This window comes from Beauveria bassiana, assembly GCF_000280675.1.
Source record: "Beauveria bassiana ARSEF 2860 unplaced genomic scaffold BBA_S00001, whole genome shotgun sequence".
Lineage (NCBI taxonomy): Eukaryota > Fungi > Ascomycota > Sordariomycetes > Hypocreales > Cordycipitaceae > Beauveria > Beauveria bassiana.
In genome coordinates this window covers 2,029,169-2,049,551 of record NW_007930836.1, presented here as the reverse complement: position 1 = coordinate 2,049,551, position 20,383 = coordinate 2,029,169, and the positions used below count along the sequence as shown (strand labels likewise).

Here is a 20,383-nt window from a genome sequence, read left to right as displayed (position 1 = left end):
GATTCAAGCTTTGACATTTTCCTTGTCATGGCCTCACTGCCGAGTCTCTGGGGGTTCTCACCAGACCATCCCAAAATGGATGGTTATAGATTCGGGAAAGTTCCTGGCTGGCTAAACCAGTTCAGTTCTCGCCGCTCATGGAATACTGTGGATGGATCTTCTTGCGTTGTGCTTGCTTTCTGGATCACGGGTCTATTTTGCCTGGGACCTATTATCAGAATCTGCGGCTTGCGATGATCCAGACCCAGAATGCCTGTCTGCGCCATTACCTTCTCTACAAAGTATGTCGGCGCAGCTTGTTTGCCGTTGATATGTATAGCTCAATCACTTCGACTTGCATAAAAACGTATCCGTCCCCCCCCCAGATATTGGCTCTTTACTCCTCGCAGTAGGCGGCCAGCTCTTCCGTAGCCGGATACAATTTCGCGCAGATGAGAATGTAATGTTTCAGCAATCATCTGATCGGTGTGAGATATGAGAAATATGATGAATATGCTACAAATAGTATACAGCTAAAATACTAGAAGGGAGTTATACATGCAGCCAGCTGCCATAGAAATACAGGAGGTGGTCGTGGTCGCGTCTCATGCGCCATCTTGCCTTTCTTGAGCGATCGAAGTCCGGATATATCGTCTCATGTTTTCGAGCCTCTGCGATAGGCTTGCATCATATGGCGAAGATTCCATCATGGCCATGACAAATGGTCCCTGCGCGCCCCAGGTACATCCATGGAGATGGTCGCGGATACTCTCCACCACTTCCATGGACTCGTCATTGGCATACAGACCAGAAGAGAGCATTTCTTGAAGCACACTCAGCGCCGCATTTGAATCGCCAAACCTGGTCCAGTAGAGGGAAGCAAGTCTAGAATAGAAAGAGGTTGACACGCCGAGAACGTATGATGGCAGGCCCAGCTCCTTGACGCGAGGGAGAATTTCGAAAGTGTAGGGCGAAGAGCGCTTAAACTTTGTATCCAAGAGTTTCAGACCATTGTAAATGAAATGAGGGTAGAGTCGCCCATGAATGTCCATCAGGCGTCGTTCCGAGTTTGATTCGGGTGAAGTAGCGGGATCATCGATTGGCTCCTCTGCCACAGACTTTCCTTTTGTCTTGGTGCTCTTCTTCTTCTTCTTACTTTTGGGTGAAGCCGCCACATCGCCTTGAAGAATTCCAAGCCGTTTCGGTAGGGTGAAGACCTCTCGCTCCATCAGATTCCAGAGCTCAGTGTCTGTGGCGCAGTCGTTCATGAGACCATCTACACGCCCCCTTTCCTCCGATCGCAGTTGATCATACATGACCCGTTCAGCCCAGTTGGCAGCATCTGCTTCTTTAAGCTCCATGAAGGTGCGAGTTCCTTCTTCATTCGCAGGCACCTCAAATAGGCCTAATGCCACTTGCGCGGCATTGCGAAGTGACGATGGGTATCGGCTCAGAAACTTGTCGCGAAAATCCGTCAGTCTTGCCTGATCGACAATTGATCTGGCCTTGGTATCCAATTGGCCCTCGCCAGTTGCTGACGTGGGCGCGACGTGCTCCCTCATCGCATTGAATGCGGTTTTCTTTTTGGAAACAGGCATTCTTCCCTGCGAGATCTCGTCAAAGATGCCCTTGAAGACTTCGGCTTCCGAGGGGGTGATGGTTGACGACTGTGAGGAAGCTGATGCCGAAAATTCGTCATGATGCGGATCATCTTCCCAGTCAAAGGGGATGGAATAGCTTGGCTTGTTATGAGAGAACGAATGCGCTAGTCTGACGACCCGCGTAAAAGTTGACGGGCGAAGGCCATGTTGAATTGTCCTCGTTTGATACAGAAATGGCAGAATACTCGGCGGCATGTCGTCAAGTCTCAGACACAGCCCTCCGTCTCGATATGTTCAACTGGTAACTATTCAGTATGAAGTCTCCTTATTGATAGGTACTTGGATTAGGCAAGTGGGCCATCAAAGAATTTTGCTTACAACGACAGAAAGCTGGCCCGTGACTTCGCGCCAAAAAGAAACCACTTAAACAAAGTGGGCCTGGTTGGCACGTCGCGACGCGACGCCACTCCGAACTCACTTTCAATTCACGTGTTGGCGACGCCACTCCGGATTCACTATCAATTTATGTGTTGCTCGCTATGAGGATCTTGCTTGTGTGCAGCTCTTGATTCTAATTTTCATTCTTTTGGTCTCATCTCTTCTTTAATCTGGTTCGCCGAATTACCCCAAAATGCCTGTCAAAAAGGAACCTGCCGAGATGAGCGCCTTCGAGAGGAGGCGCCTCGAGAACATTGCGGCAAATAAGGCTTTGCTTACAGACATATCGGCAACGGCGAAAAAAGTCATACCTGATAAACCAGTACCAAAAGCGCCTTCTAAGAGGAGGTCTCAAGCGGTACAGGTAAAAAAAGAGCCTGCGAGGCCGACTCGCATGAGTTCTCGCCTGGCAGGCATTGAAGCCGATAATGACACTCTGAAGCGGAAATTAGAGGTCGAGAATGAGTTTGAGGCAGCAAAGTCTAGGGCTAAAAAGATGAGGATTGGAGATGATCTTAACATCGGAGACATTGTCGTCGACGGCAAGAAATACGGGGGCAGCGTTGCTGGGATCACAGGCATCTTCCGGGGCGCAGAGCCCGGCGTGCGGACCTTTTCCGAAGACGACATCAAGGAGACTACGGATGCAGGCTTAAAGGATTTGCGGCTACGCCTCAATTCTCTCAAATTATACGAGCACTGGGCCCCCAATGGTATGTTTCGCATACAATAGAGAAGTTCTCAATACTCATTACGGTCACAGACATAAAGATTACGCCGCAGCGTGTCTACGCTCTCGGTTTTCACCCGATAGAGGATAAGCCAATCATCTTCGCCGGTGATAAAGAAGGTGCAATGGGAGTTTTCGATGGTTCCCAAACTGTGCCAGAGGTAGACGACGATGACGAGATCGATATCCCTGATCCAGTAATTTCCGCTTTCAAAACACATACGAGGACCATTACGTCTTTTGTGTTTTCACATACAGACGCCAATGCAGTGTACTCTTCATCGTACGACTCGTCCATTCGAAAAATGGACTTGGAGAAGGGTATTTCCACCCAGGTTTTTGCTCCGGCAGATGCTGATGACGATTTGCCGATTACTGCGCTTGATGTAGCCGCAACGGAACCAAACATTCTTTACTTTTCCACCCTAGACGGCAGTGTGGGACGCTATGATATCAGAGCACCAAAGTCGGAAGAGATATGGACCTTGTCAGAGTCGAAAATCGGCGGCTTCTCGCTACACCCGTTACAGCCGCACCTTTTGGCCACGGCCTCACTGGATCGGACAGTTAAAATCTGGGATCTACGGAAGATCACTGGCAAGGGTGATTTGCGGCATCCCGCTCTGCTGGGAGAGCACCCTTCACGACTTTCCGTGTCGCACGCTTCATGGAGCGCGGGGGGCCAGCTTGCGACGTCGTCGTACGACGACACGATCAAAATATACAACTTTGCCGAGGCTGGGAAATGGTCTCCGGGACAAGACATTGCGGAGTCAGATCTTGAGCCAGCGCACATTATACGGCACAACAATCAGACCGGCCGATGGGTCACTATTCTCAAGCCGCAATGGCAGCAGCGTCCCAAGGATGGCCACCAAAAGTTCGCAATCGGCAACATGAATCGCTTTGTTGACATATTTGCATCGGATGGAAGCCAACTGGCACAGCTTGGTGGCGATGGAATTACAGCAGTGCCGGCGGTTGCACACTGCCACCCGAGCATGGACTGGGTGGCCGGTGGAAACGGCAGCGGGAAGCTGTGTCTGTGGACTTGATGAAAAATGCGTTTACTGTGTTGATGTACTTTTATGTTATAACGGTGGAGCGGGGTGTTGATTTCACAAAATGACAGTTGGTATACTGTTTTGCACCAGATTCTGCTGCGCCTCTGAATAGACTATAGCTTTTGCATTGATAACATTGCTATTCTCATCGCGGTGTCGTGGCGCCCTTAATGTAGTTGACCATTTCCGAGCCAGAGCTGTCATAGCCGCACTTTCGATAAAAGGCTTGCTTCTGCTCGCTGCAGTTGAGGATAGTCTTGTAGCAGCCGGCGTTGTCTGCGACGGAGTTGAGTGCATTCATGAGCAGACGGCCCAGGCCCTTGCTCTGGTGGTCCTTGGAGATGCAAATCTCCTCGATGTGGCCGACGGTGCAGCGATTATGAATGCTAGTAAGTATCAGCGTGGTCGAACCAAGATGCAGGTGTAAATCTTACAATTTCTTTTCGGCGAGGACCAAGCCAGTGCCGATGATACGACCGGCGTGCTCAATGACCAGATAGTAGTAGGGGCCTTTGCCGCCAGTGTCCATTTCGTCGTAGCGTTGTTTAAACTCGTCCTCGGTCACTTCCGCCATCCATGTCAAATCTCGCAAGCACTCTATGAAGCCCTTAGCATAATCATCCTTGCCGAGGGGACGAATCTCGTAGCCGGCCGGAAAGGCCGATGCCGCGTCGGGCCCGATGAGCGCGGGGGGGAACAACGGGGTGTTGGCAGCGGCCATGGTGGTGGGAGCACGTATCTAGTGTGGGCAGTAATAAAGGATCTCGAGATGGAGAATCAAATTGTGGCGCCAAGAGGTGATTCATGCAGCTCGTGCATGAGAACGGCAAGTTGGGCAGAGTAAAGCGGTGCTTGGGGTGGCATGGCAGAGACGGTTGACAGCCTGCAGGCAGAGGAGTGTTCTGGTCAGCCTGCCAACCCAACCAACCCGCTGCACGCTACGCCGGCGGGCGAGGTCGGCGTGTTGAGAACTTGGGAGAGGGATTACATGTGCGGAAGTGTTGGGATCCCGATTTTCTGCTTTTGCAGTGGCAAGATGTTTTGAAGATATAGTTGACGAGTCGGACATTGCTATCAGGTGCTTTTGTTCAGTCTGGCTGATGACTCCGAAGGGGTAACAACTATGTTTCCAAATGCTGTGATGAGAGGACAAATGAAAAAGCAAAACAGGAACTCAACAAAAGACAAATGGCAAGGGCAAATTAGTCTCTTTTTTTTTTGCTCGTGCTTTCGTCAGTTACTTGACTGCTTTTGGTCAGACATGCGACTGTAGGATGTCACATGGTAGGGCATGAACCCGTCGTAGAGCGTCAGCAGGCGAATGATGCCCTGGAAGCCTGGAAGGCCAGAGGCTGGAGGTACATACCTACCTAGGTACCTACACGGTTTCGTTTGACAGGTTTGGTGGATCTGTTTTCAACGGTGGGATCCTCTAACTTAGAGGAAGCGGCCAGTAGGAATTAGCGGGTCTCGAGTACAATACCTACAGAATAATACAGGGTGTTTAGAGCAGACCGCAATACTAGTTAGATTCATTGCGAGAATGTTGTCGTTTTGAAAACTAAAAAAAAAAAAAAACATTATCTAGAGAAGATTTTCAGTCAGGCACCTCACCTGCAGGCGCAGTGCTGGCACGCTGTCAGGCTGCCTAACCAAGTCGTGGCCAGCAGCCAATCACGGCTGCAACCAATCTCGCCAGTGGCCATCCACATGGCCCGATGCCGCCAAACCCAAATTCGTCACAAGAGCTCCCCATCATGAACCGCCAGGCCGTCATCCCAGGAGCCCTTCGCCCCACTGCCTGCTCTCTCAATCACTAACAGTTTGCCAGTATATCTTTTCCCGATCTCTCTGCATACACCGTCTTGTTGCTTCCGTCAACACTGCAAGCCACCAGCGTGACTCTACTTTCCGCTGTCCTGACAGCACCGCCGCCAACTCTGCTCCCTGCCCTGCCACGGCCTGCCTCATGTAGCACCCAGGCAGCACTTACCACCGACCGCCCCAAGATCGCCACGGACACCTCTCGGCCGCCACACACGCAACCACCTAACCACAATATTCAATCTCCCCTCGAAACCTACACCTTCTTCCTCGATATACTTTCGCAATAACAATGGCCACCTCACCGCCCAAGTCGGCCTCGGGCGGCCAAGATCGTGGCCTGCAGAGCAATGGGCGTGGTCCTCACAAGGTGTCAACGAGAGCCCGCGGCCTGTCCTCGTCGACGCCTGATCTCCCAGAGCCACTCCAAGATAGCGACGACTCGGGAGACGAGGCGCATGCACAAGTCACGGCTAACCCAATGTCCGTCAACATGAACCAGAGCATATTCGGTCTTATTGCTGCTGCCGGCTCCCGTGTCGACTTTCATACCCGCTTTGACGGTAACAGCAGTGACGAGGACGACGGCTCCAAGGATTTACCGTCCGGCCTTCCCACAACTTCGCAAACGACTGTACTCCGACCCGATTCAAGAAAGCACAAAAAAACCCTGTCTAAACACAGACTACTCAAGTCGTTTGCTACCCTACCAAGGCTCAAGTCCAAGTCCAAACGCGAACCAAGCACGCTATCCCAGCCAGATCGCTTTACCGATGAGCTCTGTCAGTCCAGCGATGCCAGCGAGACTCCTGCTTCCCCCTCTACCGAAACAATGGCGCCCATGGCTCGCCGACCCTCGGTCATGAGTCGCATGCTGCAAGCCAGAGCGGAAATGTCAAGCCGGTCCAGCTTCGATATTGAACGAAGACCTTCCACCGATATACCGCAATCACAAGATGATGATGATGAGGCGAGTCCACTGGCTCGTCGTCTGATGGAGATTTTCGATTTCAGTGAGCCTGAACAAGTTATAGAAGGTGCTTACTGACACTTACATCCCCCCCTGTCCGCAACCGCTAACACGAAGCAGAGTACCCCTGTTGGCTCTTGCAAAGCGTCCTTTTGCAGGGCTTCTTGTACATCACATCGAAACATATTTGTTTTTATGCTTATTTACCTAAGAAACAGGTATGCCGACGCTGCGCGCAACACGCTCCCCTGCACTCCACTAACATCTTTACAGAACATTGTGGCTAAATCTGGCTACTTGTCAAAAAGCGGCAAACGCAACCCCAAATACAACCGATATTGGTTCCGTCTCAAAGGCGATGTACTGTCATACTATCGCGATGCTACAAACTTATACTTTCCCCATGGCCAGATTGATCTCAGATTCGGCATCTCAGCATCTGTCACTGACAGGGACAAGGACGGGCTGCACTTTGAGGTCGTTACCAGTCAGCGCACTTACAACTTCAGAGCCGACAGCGCGCCCAGTGCCAAAGAATGGGTCAAGAGCCTTCAGAGGGTCATATTCAGAAGCCACAATGACGGTGACAGTGTCAAGATCTCTCTGCCCATTGAAAACATTATTGATGTTGAAGATACCCAAATGGTCGAGTTCTCCGATACCTGCAAAATCCGCGTTATTGACAATGACGAGACTTATGCGATCGACGAGGTAAGACCATATATCGCTGCCACTATTCACCATTCGTACTAATTTCGCAGTATTTTTTCTCTTTCTTTTCCTTCGGCCAAGAAGCCATCAACGTCTTGAAGCTTTTTGTCGAGGACTCTACAGCTAGAAAACAGCTAGGAAAAGACCAGGCTGTTGCTGGTACGTCTTCAGGTGCCAAGACCGGACTGGGTAAGATCCATACTGGCAAAATTCATGACACTGTTAAAGCAACCCTCTCGCCGCTTTCGCCGCGTCGTTCGACAACCGCTAGTCCTCGCGGAAGTGTCGAGTTTTCATCCAGGACTAGCAGAGATGGATTTGAAGGCACGGATCAATCTAGTCGTGACCAATCAAGACCACCTACGAGTTCATTCATCGATCACAGTCCACGCAGGAGCTTCAGTAGCTCGAGGCCGCGCAGCCGACTTTCTGACGGAGGTAAAACTCCAAGGACGGGGTTTGTCCCATCAGATTCCAATTTGCAGTCAGAAAAGTCCTCTATGGAACAGCCCAGCTTTTCGAGTCTGCATGTATCTGGGACTGAAGATCCATCCGCGAGCCAGATTCTGCATGGTAGTGGCGCATTCCAGCGACCTACCATAATGCGTTCGCAGCCTACCGATCAAGGACACTTAAAGAGCCTCAGCCAGAGCCAGATTTTACAACCTGGAAGTGACGCTACCTTTCGCCCTGCCCGCCATGCCGCAACAACCGGGCATTTGGATCAATTGCGCCAGGAAGATGAGCAAGAGGCGCGTGATGAGGACCGACCTCTCACACCTAGTCTTCAAAGTATCACCAAAATGGGCACGTATCCCCTGCAGAGGGCTGGTGCCTTTGCCGACTATTTGAACAAGACGAGCAAACGCATGAGTTCACTTCTAGCCACCGAATCTATGGGCTACGTGGAAAAGGTGTCGGGCATGTGGAAAGGCGGCGGGAAGCACTATGATGAGCCTGCAGGCCTCCGAGGTGATGACGACGACCTTGAGGAAGATTCCGATGGGAAAATACAGACATCCATGGAGCGATTCCGGGCACACTTTGCGTTGCCCGATACAGAGAGACTTCAGGCTACCTACTTTGGTTACATACTGCGCGTGTTGCCTTTGTACGGCAAGATATACATCAGCAATCAGTCATTCTGTTTTCGAAGCCTTCTTCCTGGAACCCGCACCAAGTTGATTCTCCCGCTTAAGGATATCGAGACTGTCCACAAAGAGAAGGGCTTTCGGTTCGGCTACTCTGGCCTTGTTCTAGTCATTCGCGGGCACGAAGAGCTCTTCTTTGAGTTCAGACAAAGTGACGTTCGTGACGATTGTGCCGTTACCTTGCTGCAAGACTTGGAGACACATCACTTCCTCGAGGGGCCTGACACACAGGTTGAAGATGCTCAGGATGATGATGAATACATGGCTGAAAGAGATGCGCTCAAGTCTGCTCGACAGGAAGAATATCCTGAGCATGAGTTAGAGCTGCCTCATGAGGTATCAAGCCTGCCAAATGCACCCACAATCTTGCTCGAGGATACAGACGCGTCATTCTTGAGCTTCAAGCCGTCTACTCCGATGAAGATCACCTGCTTGACGATTGGCTCGAGGGGCGATGTTCAGCCATATATTGCCCTGTGCAAGGGCTTGCTGGCAGAAGGGCACAAGCCTCGCATTGCAACTCATGCAGAGTTCCAAGGCTGGGTCGAGTCTCATGGCATTGAGTTTGCAAAGGTCGAAGGAGACCCAGCTGAACTTATGCGTCTCTGCATCGAGAATGGTACATTTACGCTAGCATTCTTGCGAGAGGCGAACTCGACCTTCCGAGGCTGGCTGGATGAGCTTCTCGACTCTGCCTACACAGCCTGCGAAGGCTCTGATCTACTGATTGAGTCTCCCTCGGCGATGGCAGGAATACACATTGCGGAAAAGCTGGGGATCCCCTACTTCAGAGCATTCACCATGCCATGGACCCGCACGCGCGCCTATCCACATGCCTTCATTATGCCTGAGCACAAGATGGGTGGTGCGTACAATTATATGACCTATGTCATGTTTGACAATATCTTTTGGAAGGCCACTGCCCAACAAGTTAACCGGTGGAGAAACAAGACGCTCGGTCTGCCGAATACCAGCTTGGAAAAGATGCAACCGAATAAGGTCCCATTCCTGTACAACTTCAGTCCTTGTGTCGTGGCACCACCGCTCGACTTTTCCGACTGGATTCGAATCACTGGGTACTGGTTCCTGGATGAGGCAGATAAATATACGCCTCCTCAAGAGCTTGCCGACTTTATTCAAAAGGCACGGGATGATGGCAAGAAGCTGGTGTACGTTGGTTTCGGTTCCATTATTGTCAATGATCCCGCCAAAATGACCAAGGAGGTCATTGACGCGGTCTTGAGAGCGGATGTGAGATGCATTCTGTCCAAAGGATGGTCTGACCGTATCTCTTCGAAGGAAGACCCAAGCAAAACACGGCCTGACGAACCCGAAATGCCACCCGAGATTCATGTAATCAAATCCGCCCCTCATGATTGGCTGTTCAAGCAAATCGATGCTGCGGCGCACCATGGAGGATCCGGTACCACTGGTGCAAGCTTGAGAGCTGGTCTTCCCACTATCATTCGACCCTTCTTTGGCGACCAGTACTTTTTTGCCAGCCGCGTCGAGGACCTTGGAGTCGGTGTATGGGTGAAGAAATGGGGTACCAACAGCTTTGGCAGGGCACTTTGGGAAGTGACGCGCAATGAGCGCATGATTGTCAAGGCCAGGGTGCTTGGCGAGCAGATACGAAAGGTTCGCATTCGTCATTCGCTGTTTGAAATGATGGACTGACCAGAGAATAGGATCATGGCGTCGATATGGCGATTCAATCAATCTATCGCGACATGGAGTATGCTACGAGTTTGATTAAGCGCAAGGCAGGCAAGAACGAGCAGCCAGAGCCTGACGAGGATGATGAGGACACGGAAGAAAGTTGGACTTTTGTTGGGGGTGACGAGCCCGATCCAGACATGGTGACCAAGAAGCTGAGTGAAGGGCTCGACAACTTGGTTCTCGAAAAAGAAAAGGCTCGGAGGAACCATGCGGTCCGAAGTGGCGCATGAAATAATTTCTTTACGATTGGTATGATTTCTTAGCGTCTGTTTATTATCAACCTTTGATGATGCTTAGCATGTGGGAACGAGTCTGGATTACAATGGGTAAAGATGGCAATCGGGGGATAATTCCTTGGGCTAGACTATCACACTGCATATATGATAGATATACACAATAGAATTAATAATATTGTTTTCCGGCCAGTGAGAGTCAAGAGTGCAATTTCTAACATTTCTTTGGGTATATTATAACGAAGATCTCGCTCGCTATGCAGAAAAGGACAAGGGCGTCCCTGTATCAAGAACCGATGCAATACAAAACTGAACTGGAAGCCAACAAAAGGGAGAGGAGCCAAACGCTAAATATGCAGAGTAATTAGGAATGTTACAATGGCCATTTAGAAAGAGTCACGCCCACAGATCAGACTGGACGTTGGTGGGAATCAAAACGAAATGCAAGGGCCAATTTCTGTCGCGGCGGCCTTGATGCGACGCTGCGCCTGCTTCATCTCATAGCACGGCGGCAGCATGTGCGGCAGGATAAACTGGCCGTTTGCCGTCTTCTTGAGCGGCCTCGCGTTGGCGACGGCCTCCCAGAGATCCATAAACGCATCCTCCATGCCGTCCTGGCGCGGGTCCCTGTCCTGGTAGAGCACGCGTCCGCGAGCGTCGGTGACGGGCCTGCCGCGCTCGTCGAGCACGGGCTCCTTGAGCAGGGGGAAGAACTCGGCCCAGTGGAACCAGGGGCTGGTGAGGAGGGCGTCGCGCCAGACGCCGTCGGCGTGGGCGACGACGGCGTCGTCCCAGCGCGGCGTCATGCGCAGGCAGTCGCGGTACCAGTCGAGCATGCCCATCATGTCGGCGCGCCACCAGCCGCCGACGAGCGTGCCGCCGGGCAGCACCTCCTGGCGGGCCTCGACCCAGCGCGCGAGCGCGGGCCAGAACTCGGCCTGCAGCAGGTGCAGCTTCTGGTCGCGCGTCACGCCGCGCTCGTCCACGTCAAAGGAGAAGATGCGGTCCGTCTGCGCGGCGCAGGCCCAGTCGAGGTCGCGGTGGGCCGTGTCGCCGTCCATGGGCGACTTGTGAGACGGGTAGGGAATCTGGTAGAATTTTGAGTACATGGACATGATGTTTTTTTCGGCTGGTGGTGGTTATAGAGGAGTGATGGCGGTGGTGGTGGTGGTGGTGGTGGTGGTGGTTTGGGGGAATAGTTCCCAGCTGTTAACGGGATTTGGATGACGAGTTGCGGGTGCGTTGGTCTGTTGCTTGAGGATCCATATGTACTCTTTGCTATTCAGTTTGCCTGGTTCTGGGCCTTGGCAGGATTGTGCAAGATGCGTCGTGTGGTGTAGTGTGCCGCCGTGTTGGTGTCAACACTATGCACGGTTTGTCTGACTCAGTGGCAGGCAGTGTAACCGGACAAGTCGGCGCCTGATGGCTGGCTTCTATCTATCGGAGCATGGCAAGAAGTCGGTGTGATGTCTGAGGGGGGGGCAGGGACCACGCGTTTGAAAGAAAGCAAGCAAAGAACAGGTCGGAGCGTGGGTTCTTTTGTAGACACCAGCGTGAGATGCCAATGGGTAGATGAGTAAAACGTCGGTGGTTTGCGTCTCAGACTAGGTGTGACAGGGCATAATATAAAATATGTTGGGTAAAGCGAACGAGGTAGACGGTTATCAGCACAGGTATAAGGCAGGGCGCGATGACATGCCGTTGGGCGGCAAGCGTCGTCTTATAAGGTTTCGAGGCGGTAGGAGGAGGTTCAACTAAGACAACGAGCCAGCCAAGTCGCCGGCCCGAGGCAGCAAAGAGCTGATGAAAGAACCCCCAAAAAAAAAGTCAATCGGCCTATAAACGGCCCAATGAAGCTTTTCGCGGGCGGGGAAACTTTTATTTACAAGACGGGGGCCCGCTAGCTTGGAAGTTTACAGACATGGGCTCCGGGAGGGGTGTGTGCGATGTTGAGGTGATGAGCAGACCGACCTCGATGAACAACATGTGAGAAAAGCCCAAATTGATCATTATTAGGCGACGCTTGTTGGAGCGAGAGACAAGAGAGACCTTGACAAGGGTGTGGAAGGAGGGTGTGCCCATCTCCAAAGGCTTCAAGCCACGGCACAATCCCTGCCGAGCCAAGCCAGACAGAAGAAAGAGAAAAGATATCCTGCCATACCGGGCGTGCCGCCGGGGCCCAGCATAATAGTTCATTACTGATATTCTGCGGCAGGGCAGACAAAGTCAAGCCAGTCACGCCAGTCACGCCAGTCTCGGGGTACTTGACTTATTAGTGGCTTTTTGTCGTGCTTGTTCTAGTTATTTATTAGTGGCATTTTGACGCGCGCGGTCGGGGATCACCATCTGTTTCTGGAGTCGGTCTAGCCCGAAACTGTTTTGCGCGCGGCCTGCCTCGTCAACGCTTGCTGAAAAGCTCGGCTCTTGGGCGTTCCACCACCGGGTGGGTGTCACAAACAGCAAAGGATGCGAAAAAGAGAAGCTGCGTATTTAATAACAAAACGCCGCATGTCGTGCTGCTCGGGATGTGGCACTTGGCGCGATAACGACGCCCGCTGCAAGGCTTGCTTGGCAAGGGAAAAGCCCGAGAGGGGAATCATAACTTGAGCTTGTAAAAAATGGTATAAGGAACGGCGTGAGCAGATGATCAACGACGAGCCACGGATATGCAAAAGCAAGGCTTAACTAGAGCTTTCGCGGTGGTGGGGGGATTTCCCTGGCTGAAGCCGGACGGCGGGCTAATTTCTGTTAGTTGACGGGTGGTTGTAGCGGCTTTCAAAGGCACATAAAAAAAAGAAAAAGTTAGGACGCAGAGAGATAAGGCAAGTTCCAGCACTGAGCCTTTCCAATGACATGCTGCGCACCAGCTTGTTGGAGTCGCCACGAGGGGTGTCCTAGACCGTTCTTTCAGCCGCTGAGGATCCTTTAGTACCAGGGGCATGAATGAATTGCTCTGACTCGCATCTTTCATCTGCTTTTTTAATAAAGACGAACTTGCCGCCGTAGCCCTTGACCAAAAAATATATAGATACTCAACCAATAGCAAACCAGCGTATCCATCTCGGCCAAAGCCGAGAGACCATTATAACTAATATAACGGATACTGGCAAAGTATTTATTGACAGGGCCGCCGGAAATGGCCCCCATTGCCTGTTTCAGTACATTATCACTGCGAGCCCTCGGGCTTCCACCGGCCATATCACCCATGGAGCCACTCTCGCCCCCATGAGGCTTGTAAATCGGGAGACGGAATGGGCTTGCAGCAAGTTGCAGGCAGGATGAGGGTCTGGTACAAATAGGTGGCTATAGCAGCGTGATCTCCATTTCCGCACACATGCCAGACCCATCATGATGTAGCTCTCTTTTCCCAAAAAACCTGCCTCTTCTGATATTTAACTCACACCGCTGTCTCTACTCAGCTTTGTGCTTGACTTTTCCCCCGTTTTCCAAAGCCACTTCGGGCTTCTTGTGCAACGATGGCGTGCTGGTGCGCGAGAGCAGCAAAAACTCATCAGCCCAAAAGATAACCAAAGACTTGCACGCACCTGCACCCTCTGCCTGCACTTGCTTCTTCCCGTCCCGCGTCGCATCTGCACAAACTTTCCAGCCAATGCCACCATGCCACACTTGCATGTAGGTCCGAATCCGGACTCCCGGGGTCAGCCTGGCCTTTCTTTAAGAAAAAAAAATCCTCAAAGCTTCAGGCTGGCAGTAGTTAGTCTTTGGGTACACATTTTTGGAGCGGGCGAAAAAGGCTGGAGTCGGCTTAACAGTCGTGAGGCTCTGTTAGTGGCTTCTCTAGTGTGCCTATGAGCGGTCCCGTGTTGCGTGAATTGCATCACTGGCGATAGGATACAGGTCTTTGTCTTTGGGCTTGGAGAGCACATGATGAGCTGTGTGCTTCGAGTAGATTGGGGAAGCGGCAGGTGTCGCATGTCGCATGTCGCATGTCGCATGTCGTATCCGATGTGCTGGCGGGGGGGCCTGTCCGTCAACCTGAGACGATTCTAGATGTACAGAGTAGGCATGAACAAAAAGACTCGACGCAATTATGAAGAGCAGCAAAAGCAAATAAGCAGAAGCAGCAGGGTGACTGAGATCATAGACATGCGTTTTTTTTTTTTTTTTTCATTATTCGCGACTACATGCCTTCGTCATAGTTATGGTATCTCAAGTCTGGCTTGTCTACTCCGTACAGTGGGTGCAATAAGTATTTGACCCCCTCAAGGTATCGCAGCCGAGGTCTTACCTAAATGGGAATATCAGAATAATGCTGCTTTAAGCTAGAGCTAATAACCCTAACCCTGGTAGAGTTATAGTGGACTTATAGTGGGTTATAGTGGGTAAAATAACCCTAACCCTGGTAACTTCAAAGCGGCATGCTGTAGCTGCCTTTTCAAGGCTAGCGTCGGCGTAAAACCGGTACCTAGAGGGGGTCAAATACTTATTGCCACCCACTGTAGTATCTTGCCAACCTAGCGAGGAGACCAGCTGTGATACTCCCACCACGCTTCACTTCATAGCATCTGATGTCTTCTCAAGAAGTAGCAACCTTTTTCAAATGACAAGTGACTAGCCACAAAGGTCATATATATTCACTCACCAAATGTACCTTCCTTTGCATCTATCGGTGCCATCGTAAACGTCCCTGTCGAGCCTTGCTTACGTAATATTCTTTCTACTTGGCCAATCGCCAGGCACGCAAAACAATCGCCTCAGCAGAGCTCCTCAGCCGCCATTCGACTACACGAGACAGCCGACGACATCGATTGACAGTTCGGCGCGTCCCTTTTCCAACTGAACCGGGTCTTCCATCACTTCCACGGACCTAAACGACCGTTGTTCGTTCCGATTGCCCCAGTGCGTCGCGCAGTTCCCGACTCCGCCTCCCCATCGACCATCCCGAAAACTCGCCCATCATGACCCAGGACATGCCCCCCAGAGGCGGCTACCAGCCCGTCCAGTACAAGGTGTGTACTCACCGCGCCTCAATCTCTCGCACACATGCTTTCGTCAGTACTTGCGACGTCTAGCACTACGCAACAGACGACAATTAGCTCGCGCAGCGCATCTAGCGGCCTCGCTTCATTGAGCAATCGTGATGGATTCTTCTAACGCTCTCCTGCACAGCGCAACCTGCCCGCCCGCGGCTTTCGTCCCGGGACCCTTCTCATTGGCATGGGCATCGTCATGAGCTACGGCTGGTACAAGCTCTTCCACGGCATCCGCGAAGCCAAGTACGTCGAGCAATACAGCAACACCCACCGACTAGTCCTTGGACCCTTAGAATGCTAACCAGTCTGCGACCTGCAGCGAGCTGGCCCGCGAAAAGATGTGGGCTCGCATCAGCCTGATTCCCCTGCTCCAGGCCGAGGAGGACCGTGACCAGGTCCGCAGATACTGGGCCGACCAGAAGCGCGAGAAGGAGCTGTTGGGCGAAAACACAAAAATCTACCACAACGACCGGTACGTCATCACCCTACCCGGTGCAATTTCTGCCAGAGGCCGCATCTGGTTACACATAGACAGTTTACTAATCTTTTACAGCTTCGTGAGACCGACTCTCACCGTTGCCCCTGCTCCCTCCAAATAATTACAGCCGTTTTGAATAGGATTACTTTGTCCGCCTAAAAAAGACTCCTTGTGTACATATACCATGCAGTGTCTCTTATCTCAGGAAGAAGAGCTTACGCAAGGGGAAAGAGACACATTTCAAGGCAGTATAAGGGGAAGCGAAGTGAGGGGAGTGTACAATGATAAGAAATCAACCATCCATTTACCACGTTTCTACCAAATCATCCATTTTCGCAATGACACGACTATGGATCATACGATGCTCCTCCGCAGCGAAGTTCAATGTCAAAATGCATGGCAGACTAACAGAATAAGCACAGAATATAGCCAGCAGCACCATTGCCAAAGCCATCCTTTCAATCTCAAGTCATCTACGCCCTGACGCCGACTTCACGTTCCGTCCATTCCCACAACTCCTTGGCCAGCTCATCATCCCAACACTTGGCGTCACCTTCATTCGGCGTCCTCACCGGCTCGAAAAACGCCACCTTACCCTCGGCCACCGCCTCCCTGACGCCCCTTCCCGTCGCCGCCCAGACGGTGTTGTAGCAGCCCTGTCTCGGCGTCATCAGCCCGTCCGGGTTCGTCACGTATACGAGCATCTTCTCCCAGTACCCCAGCTCCGTGACGAGCCCCGTCTTGACGACGCCCGGGTGTACGCAAACGCACGTAATTTCGGGGCAGCGACGCGCCAGCTCCCGCGCCGTCAGAATATTCGCTAGCTTGGACTGCCCGTAACGTGCCCACGTGCCCATGGAGAAGCCTTCCTGCGTCGTACGCACGCTCGCCAGCTCCACGCCCGCCGGCGGGTGCGCGCGGTACCCCAGCGATGTGAGCGCCACGAAGCGCACGTCGGCGCTGCTGCTACTGTCGCCGCTCGAGCTCGCCTGCGCCGCCGCCGTCGCCCGCATGACAGGCAGCAACCGCAGTAGCAGCGCCATATTGCCCACGTGGTTGACGCCAAACTGGTATTCGTATCCGTCCTGCGTCAGCCCGGGCGGCGTCGCCATGACGCCCGCGTTGGCTATGAAGACGTCGAGCCGCGGCGAGGTAAACGACGCGGCGGCCTGCCGTATGCTGGCGAGCGAGGCCATGTCGCAAGGCATGAAGGTGGCGGCCGCACCCGCGGGCAGGGAAGCGAGCAGCGCGTCGGCGGCCTGCTGGTTGCGCCCGGTAAAGTAAATGTGTGCGGGGTTGTGCTTGGCGAGCTCCTGAACGGCAGTCTTTCCGATGCCATTTGTGCCTTGAATTCGCATACCGTGTTAGGCGGTCAATCTTGGGTAATGCTGCTGGCCGCGATGCTTACCTCCGGTGATGAGGAAGACCTTCCCCGCGAGATCGGGGATCTCAGTATCCGGGTTATAGCCGCTAAAGGTACACATCGGAGTGAGTCTTGAAGTGGCTGCAGGCCTGCTGGCTGATATGCAAAGGTGTTTTGTGCCAACAGCTTCGAGGATGTTGTCGAAGCCCCGCGCTTGGTAAGTGATGTAGTGTCGCAAGCTCACCAAGGTGCTTTTGAGGGATGCTAATGAGGACCCAGCGACTAATAAATCCTAGTAGTTACTTCAACAAGATGCAGCCCCCGAGGCTCGTGTGCTGCCTTTATACAGGAGGTGCGAAAGAGCCTGATTATGCTTTCTGCTCATTCGCATACACCGAGTAGTAGTGTGAAGGAAAGTGTCGGAGTTGCCTGAGCTGTCACTCAACGGCGCGGGAATGAACAATCCGATGCGGCTGACCATGCGACTTCAGCCGTTTTCCCGCATCTTGCAGCACTTTTTCCCGGCCGCTTGGGCATGAGCGAGAGAACCCCGGTGTAAGTGAGCAAGACTTCCGGATCAGGGTCTCGCGGGCCGGCTTAAGCACTAGCTGGCAATAGCACACTAGCAGTCACTAGCACACCATCACATATATAAAAGAGTATCACGGATAGTGTGCGATATCATTGTATCCCGACACGGGAATTCCGCTCTCCGAGCCCACAAAGGCTTTGATCACTTGCCCGTCGTGCGGTGAGATGGCGGTGGCCGGAGCCTGCTTGGCATCAAACGTCGTTTAATCTTGTTCTTCTTGGCGTTCTCTTCGCATTGGACCCTTGCTTTTTCGACTCTCTCCACATCAGACGTCCGATGTCTTCTCTTCCTCTGCAGACATCGGCTGCGCAGTCGGCCTGTGGGACAATTCAGCGACTGCCCCGGATTTTATTTCCAGCCCTTCGCCGCCGCGACAGAATCGCGACATGCAATTCTCCTATGCGATTTACACTTATTTCTCAGTCTGTGAGTTCGTGACCAACGATTGACTCGGCCTCTCTATCTGAGACTGCTCGTACTCTGCGGAGCATCTGGGCACAACTAACACATGCCGTAGTTTGAGCTACAGCTCGAACCTGACTTGCGCATGGAAATCATGAAATCAATATTAGATCTTACTATAATGTGTATTCCCGCTGCGGCTGAAATTCAGCCGCATGGCTCTCTATTAATCACTGAATGGGATGAAGCGGGGTCTGCGCAGCTGGCTACCTTACATGGCTACCTTACATGGCACAGCCGCTTGCCCTCATCGTGGCACGAGCCCCAATCTTACCTCTCTGTAAAGATCACAGCCTTGGGGGCATCGCTCTTCACGATACTTATTCGTATTGCAAAGTTTCACGTGTTCTTGTGTTCGGTCCAGACATTTCGCCCAAAGCAAGTCAACATGGACTTGTTTCAATCTGCCAAATTCGATATCCAGGTCTCAGGCCTCATGGACCAGCTCCACGTGCCCGGCCTGTCCATTGCCGTCGTCCACCAAAACAGCACGGCGTCCAAAGCGTTTGGCGTCATCTCCGTCGCGTCCGCCGAGCCCTGCACCGCCGACTCCCTCTTCGACATTGCGTCGTCGTCCAAGATTCTGACCGCAATCTCAGTCGCTCTTCTCGTCGAGGATGACCAGCAGCATCCCAGCATCACCTTTGACACGCCCGTCTCCCGGATCCTCCCCGACGACTTTGTCCTGGCTGACACCGAGTATACCAAGCACGTCACCATTGACGACATTCTTGGCCACAGGACCGGTCTGCCCAGGTACGTCCCGTCCAATTGCCTCATCCTTGTTTTCCCCCTTTTTCTCTCTCACTCAACACCGCAATATCGAGGAACTAACAAGCAAATGCAGTCATGATTCTTCCTACTTTGGCGTCAACTCGGAGTGCCCAGACGACGCCCGCTCCGTCACCCGGAACCTACGCAACCTACAGCTCTGCGCACCCATCCGCAGCCGGTTCATCTACAGCAACATCATGTACACCGTCGCCACGCACCTCGTCGAGACCGTCACCCGCACCCCTTTTTCCGACTTTCTCGAGGCCCGCATCTTTGCGCCTCTTCGCATGTCCTCGTCTAGCCTGCAGCCCTCACGGAGCCGCGCGCGCGGCTTCGGCGGGCGCCTCGCCTCCGGCCACATGTGGGACGCCTCCGCCAACCGCCACCGCGAGTTCCCGCCCCTTGAGTGCCCCGAAGGCCAGGGCGCCGGGTCCATCATCACCAGCGCCGCCGACTATCTCTTGCTCGTCAAGGCCCTGCTTCACCAGCAGGCGCCGCCCGTCTCCAAGCCCGTGTACGCGGCGCTCACCAAGACGCGCTCGCTGCCGAATCCAGACTCCGCCAACGTGCAGCCGCTGTCGTCGCCGCGGTTCTACTCGGCCGGTCTGATGATTGAGTACTACCGTGGCCACGCCATCATCGGCCACAACGGCGGCGTGCCGGGCTTTGGCAGCCGCTTCTTCTTTGTACCGAGCCTGCGGCTCGGCGCCGTGCTGCTCGGCAACGCCCTCGAAGCCGCCACCGTGGCCGTCCACCTACAAAAGGCTCTCATTGACAGCATCCTGGGGCCTGTGGAAAGCCAAGCAGGAGTCAATGAGACGGTGCCAAGCAGTCAAGGTCCCTCAAGGACAAACCCCAAGACGAAGGAGGCAGAGCCGCAGCAAATGCCGCTGACTTCCTACACGGGTCATTACTGGAACCCGGGATACCGTGGTCTTCGTGTCGAGATCCGCGATGCGCAGCTCTTCATCGACGCTCGCGATCGGTCTTTCCCGTCAACGCTGACGCTCCAGCATGTCTCCGGACAAACAAAGTACCTGGCCTACGCACAGGCGGGAGAGAGCGTGGGCGGCTTGCCAAGCGACGATGAGCCCGTGCGAGCTGAATTCGTGTTTGACAATGACAGAGCCGTCAAGTTTGGTTTGATCTTGGACCCAGACCTAGATCTTGTTTGGTTTGACAGGATTCATGCGGAAGCTACACCATATGTTTTTGTGTAGTTGTTGATGTAATGGGCTGTATAAGCCGTTGGCACAAGACGTGTAATGCGACAAAGATTTAGAGTGCTCAAATAGAAAGA

At 52.9% G+C, this 20,383-nt stretch overlaps 8 protein-coding genes across 8 annotated transcripts; 4 read left to right on the top strand and 4 right to left on the bottom strand.

The window, feature by feature from the left end:
* Positions 1-584: 584 nt before the first annotated feature.
* Positions 585-1,835, bottom strand: BBA_00670 (uncharacterized protein; the record flags this gene model as incomplete). The annotated part of the gene is made up of 1 exon (XM_008595767.1): positions 585-1,835. One exon carries the CDS (start codon positions 1,833-1,835, stop codon positions 585-587), a length of 1,251 nt encoding a protein of 416 aa, XP_008593989.1.
* A 376-nt stretch (positions 1,836-2,211) lies between these two features.
* BBA_00669 (WD repeat-containing protein) lies at positions 2,212-3,803 on the top strand (the record flags this gene model as incomplete). Its single annotated transcript, XM_008595766.1, has 2 exons — positions 2,212-2,731; positions 2,782-3,803. 2 exons carry the CDS (start codon positions 2,212-2,214, stop codon positions 3,801-3,803), a joined length of 1,542 nt encoding a protein of 513 aa, XP_008593988.1.
* Positions 3,804-3,957: 154 nt separating this feature from the next.
* BBA_00668 (glucosamine 6-phosphate acetyltransferase, putative) lies at positions 3,958-4,533 on the bottom strand (the record flags this gene model as incomplete). Its single annotated transcript, XM_008595765.1, has 2 exons — positions 3,958-4,198; positions 4,247-4,533. 2 exons carry the CDS (start codon positions 4,531-4,533, stop codon positions 3,958-3,960), a joined length of 528 nt encoding a protein of 175 aa, XP_008593987.1.
* Positions 4,534-5,928: 1,395 nt separating this feature from the next.
* Positions 5,929-10,417, top strand: BBA_00667 (autophagy protein 26; the record flags this gene model as incomplete). Its single annotated transcript, XM_008595764.1, has 5 exons — positions 5,929-6,673; positions 6,727-6,824; positions 6,880-7,317; positions 7,368-10,106; positions 10,157-10,417. 5 exons carry the CDS (start codon positions 5,929-5,931, stop codon positions 10,415-10,417), a joined length of 4,281 nt encoding a protein of 1,426 aa, XP_008593986.1.
* Positions 10,418-10,851: 434 nt separating this feature from the next.
* On the bottom strand, positions 10,852-11,535 carry BBA_00666 (uncharacterized protein; the record flags this gene model as incomplete). The annotated part of the gene is made up of 1 exon (XM_008595763.1): positions 10,852-11,535. One exon carries the CDS (start codon positions 11,533-11,535, stop codon positions 10,852-10,854), a length of 684 nt encoding a protein of 227 aa, XP_008593985.1.
* A 3,804-nt stretch (positions 11,536-15,339) lies between these two features.
* On the top strand, positions 15,340-16,013 carry BBA_00665 (NADH:ubiquinone oxidoreductase 14kD subunit; the record flags this gene model as incomplete). The annotated part of the gene is made up of 4 exons (XM_008595762.1): positions 15,340-15,390; positions 15,551-15,657; positions 15,734-15,886; positions 15,968-16,013. 4 exons carry the CDS (start codon positions 15,340-15,342, stop codon positions 16,011-16,013), a joined length of 357 nt encoding a protein of 118 aa, XP_008593984.1.
* A 352-nt stretch (positions 16,014-16,365) lies between these two features.
* Positions 16,366-17,376, bottom strand: BBA_00664 (oxidoreductase, short-chain dehydrogenase/reductase family; the record flags this gene model as incomplete). The annotated part of the gene is made up of 2 exons (XM_008595761.1): positions 16,366-17,237; positions 17,301-17,376. The coding sequence occupies 2 exons, from the start codon at positions 17,374-17,376 to the stop codon at positions 16,366-16,368; spliced, it is 948 nt and encodes a 315-aa protein (XP_008593983.1).
* A 1,321-nt stretch (positions 17,377-18,697) lies between these two features.
* On the top strand, positions 18,698-20,303 carry BBA_00663 (beta-lactamase family protein; the record flags this gene model as incomplete). The annotated part of the gene is made up of 2 exons (XM_008595760.1): positions 18,698-19,065; positions 19,157-20,303. The coding sequence occupies 2 exons, from the start codon at positions 18,698-18,700 to the stop codon at positions 20,301-20,303; spliced, it is 1,515 nt and encodes a 504-aa protein (XP_008593982.1).
* Positions 20,304-20,383: the final 80 nt, after the last annotated feature.